Here is a 2,500-nt window from a genome sequence, read left to right on the forward strand (position 1 = left end):
ACAACTCCTTCTCTTTTACACACACACACACACACACACACTCCAAAATCAGCAAAACCCAGTCAGTGCTATCAATAGAACCAAGCAGGACCAGCATTTCCTTGTCTCGTCGTTTGACAGGCTTTCTCAACACACACACTCACTAACTTATACACAGACAACACACACACACACACACACACACACACACACACACACACACACAGAGATAACACACACACACACACACACACACACACACACACACACACTCACCGTGCGGCCGGCAGGCCTCTCTTGCTCAGGTCTACTCGGACCTTCTCTCCCACGTGCCGATACACATCCAGAAGGGTTGCTATGGCAGCCTCCCGTACCTGCAGCCAGGAGAGACAGACAACATCCCATAATAGCAACATTAGCATTTCAATGAGTCAGTTACCAGACGCTGTAAACCCAGACAGACTTAGAGAGCCATAAATACATCTGAATAACAACGTCACCGCAAAGAGCGGTCACCTCCAAGTTCCAAAGTTCAAAGTTCATTATCGTCACACATTCTGCAAGCAGAGCAGTCCGATGCCAATGTCAGACAATGTCACACACAATATACACACAGTACCAGTCAAAAGTTTGGACACACCTTGCCAAGAGTGTGCAAAGCTGTCATCAAGGCAAAAGGCGGCTACTTTGAAGAATCTCAAATATAAACCCTATTCTGGTTTGTTTAACACTTTTTTGTTTACTACATAATTCCATATGTGTTCCTTCATAGTTTTGATGTCTTCAATATTAATCTACAATGTAGAAAATAATAAAAAATAAAGAAAAACCATTTAATGAGAAGGCGTGTCCACATTTTTGACTGGTACTGTATACTGTAATTAATATTACATAAGCTTACTACATTCTCAAATAAAATACACCCTAACTTAACTAAATTGCACCATATAAATGCAAGTACAACATTAAACAGCAATAGGTTATGACATTAACACTAGGCTAGTGGGTCATGCTAAAATAGTTAAATGCAATAATATTATCTTTTGTCGTGCAAAGACTGTCCCATTCTGTAGGCAGAGTAGCAGCAGTGGATAATAGTTTCAGGTGCATTTCACACAGAATCACAACACACTTCACGTTCAGTAAACACACACACACACACACACACACACACAACAATGGAATATGTGTGACACATAAAACAAACAAAGTGTTAAAGGCCACAACAAATTGTTTTTCCTCTCGAAGGGGATACGACTGACCAGCAAAACAATGTTGAATTTCTGAAATGGTTAACATTTGGTTCAGGTTAGGGAGAAAGATGTGGTTAGGGTTCAGGGTTTGATTAAGGTTTTGATATATAGTCAGGATGTTGGTCAGGAAAGTCCTATTAGCCTGAATAAAACTATACCAGATGAAGAAAACAAAAGTGTTTTTCATCCAAATTGAAGTCAGCCATGTTTAGAAGCCTTGAGCACTTCTGCTTTTGATGACATGTTCAGTGCAGCTGCCTGGAACAGAGTTGGTCCACTACAGGGGGTCTAGTGGGGGGGGGGGGGGGGGGGGGGGCTGAGTGCCAGAGGAAGAGGGGGATGTAGGGGGGGAGGCTGAGTGCCAGAGGGGGTGGAGGAGGAGGCTGAACACTAGAGGGGGGGGGGTGATTTAGGTGGTGGCAGGGCCCTAGTGGGGAATTGGGAGCGTGTTCCGTGTGTGTGTGTGTGTGTGTCAGGGTCAGGACAGAGAAAGGCTGTGACCAGGATGAGTGACCTCTAACCCCTCTGGCAGAGTATGAGTGGACTAGTCACACCATGGTCACAGTTAATCCCTGCATGAGATCACACCAGACTCACTCACCCAAATGGTGTGTGTGTGTGTGTGTGTGTGTGTGTGTGTGTGTGTGTGTGTGCGTATATTGTCTCGGGGTGTCAAGTGCAGTACTAAAAGCAGTGGGATTAGGCTCGTTTTCCATAAACACAAAGATTACTCTCTCTCAGCCATGAGTGAGATTAACTCCCCCTGGGGTGTACACACACACACACACACACACACAGACAGACACACACACACACACACACACACACACAGACAGACAGACACACACCTAAATATGACAGCCTTGTGATAGGCTAGATGTGTTGCGAGGGCTGTTGTGATTGGACGGCTTGCTGCGAGTGTTCAACTCTGAGAGAGTTAAACCGGTGGGCTGTGTGTGGGCGGGACAGCCTGGGGAGAATAGAGATGGTGATTGGTTGGGACAGTGCGTGGGAGGATAATGATTGGGTAGATGATGGGAGCAGATTTCAGCTCTGGGGTACAACTCTGCAGGAGGCTAAAACAACCTCAATCTCTCTCTCACAAACACACACACACACACACACACACACACACACACACACACACACAAAGACTGTGTGCTCTAGACAGCCCAGTCACACTGCCACTGGCTAATAACAGGGTTGCATTGAGAAGCTTCTCTATACGTCACTCTCTCCATGTTCAATACAGGCTGAGACAAAAGACG

At 45.5% G+C, this 2,500-nt stretch overlaps 1 protein-coding gene across 1 annotated transcript in view; it reads right to left on the minus strand.

Annotated features, from left to right (window-relative positions):
* clasp2 (cytoplasmic linker associated protein 2) overlaps nucleotides 1-2,500 on the minus strand; it is a 50,452-nt gene that overhangs the window by 35,650 nt on the left and 12,302 nt on the right. The window contains 1 exon segment of the mRNA XM_083685033.1: nucleotides 256-353. Coding sequence (XP_083541159.1) covers nucleotides 256-353 — 98 coding nt within the window.

The sequence above is a fragment of the Argentina silus genome (genome assembly GCF_951799395.1).
Source record: "Argentina silus genome assembly, chromosome: 14".
NCBI classification, from domain to species: domain Eukaryota; kingdom Metazoa; phylum Chordata; class Actinopteri; order Argentiniformes; family Argentinidae; genus Argentina; species Argentina silus.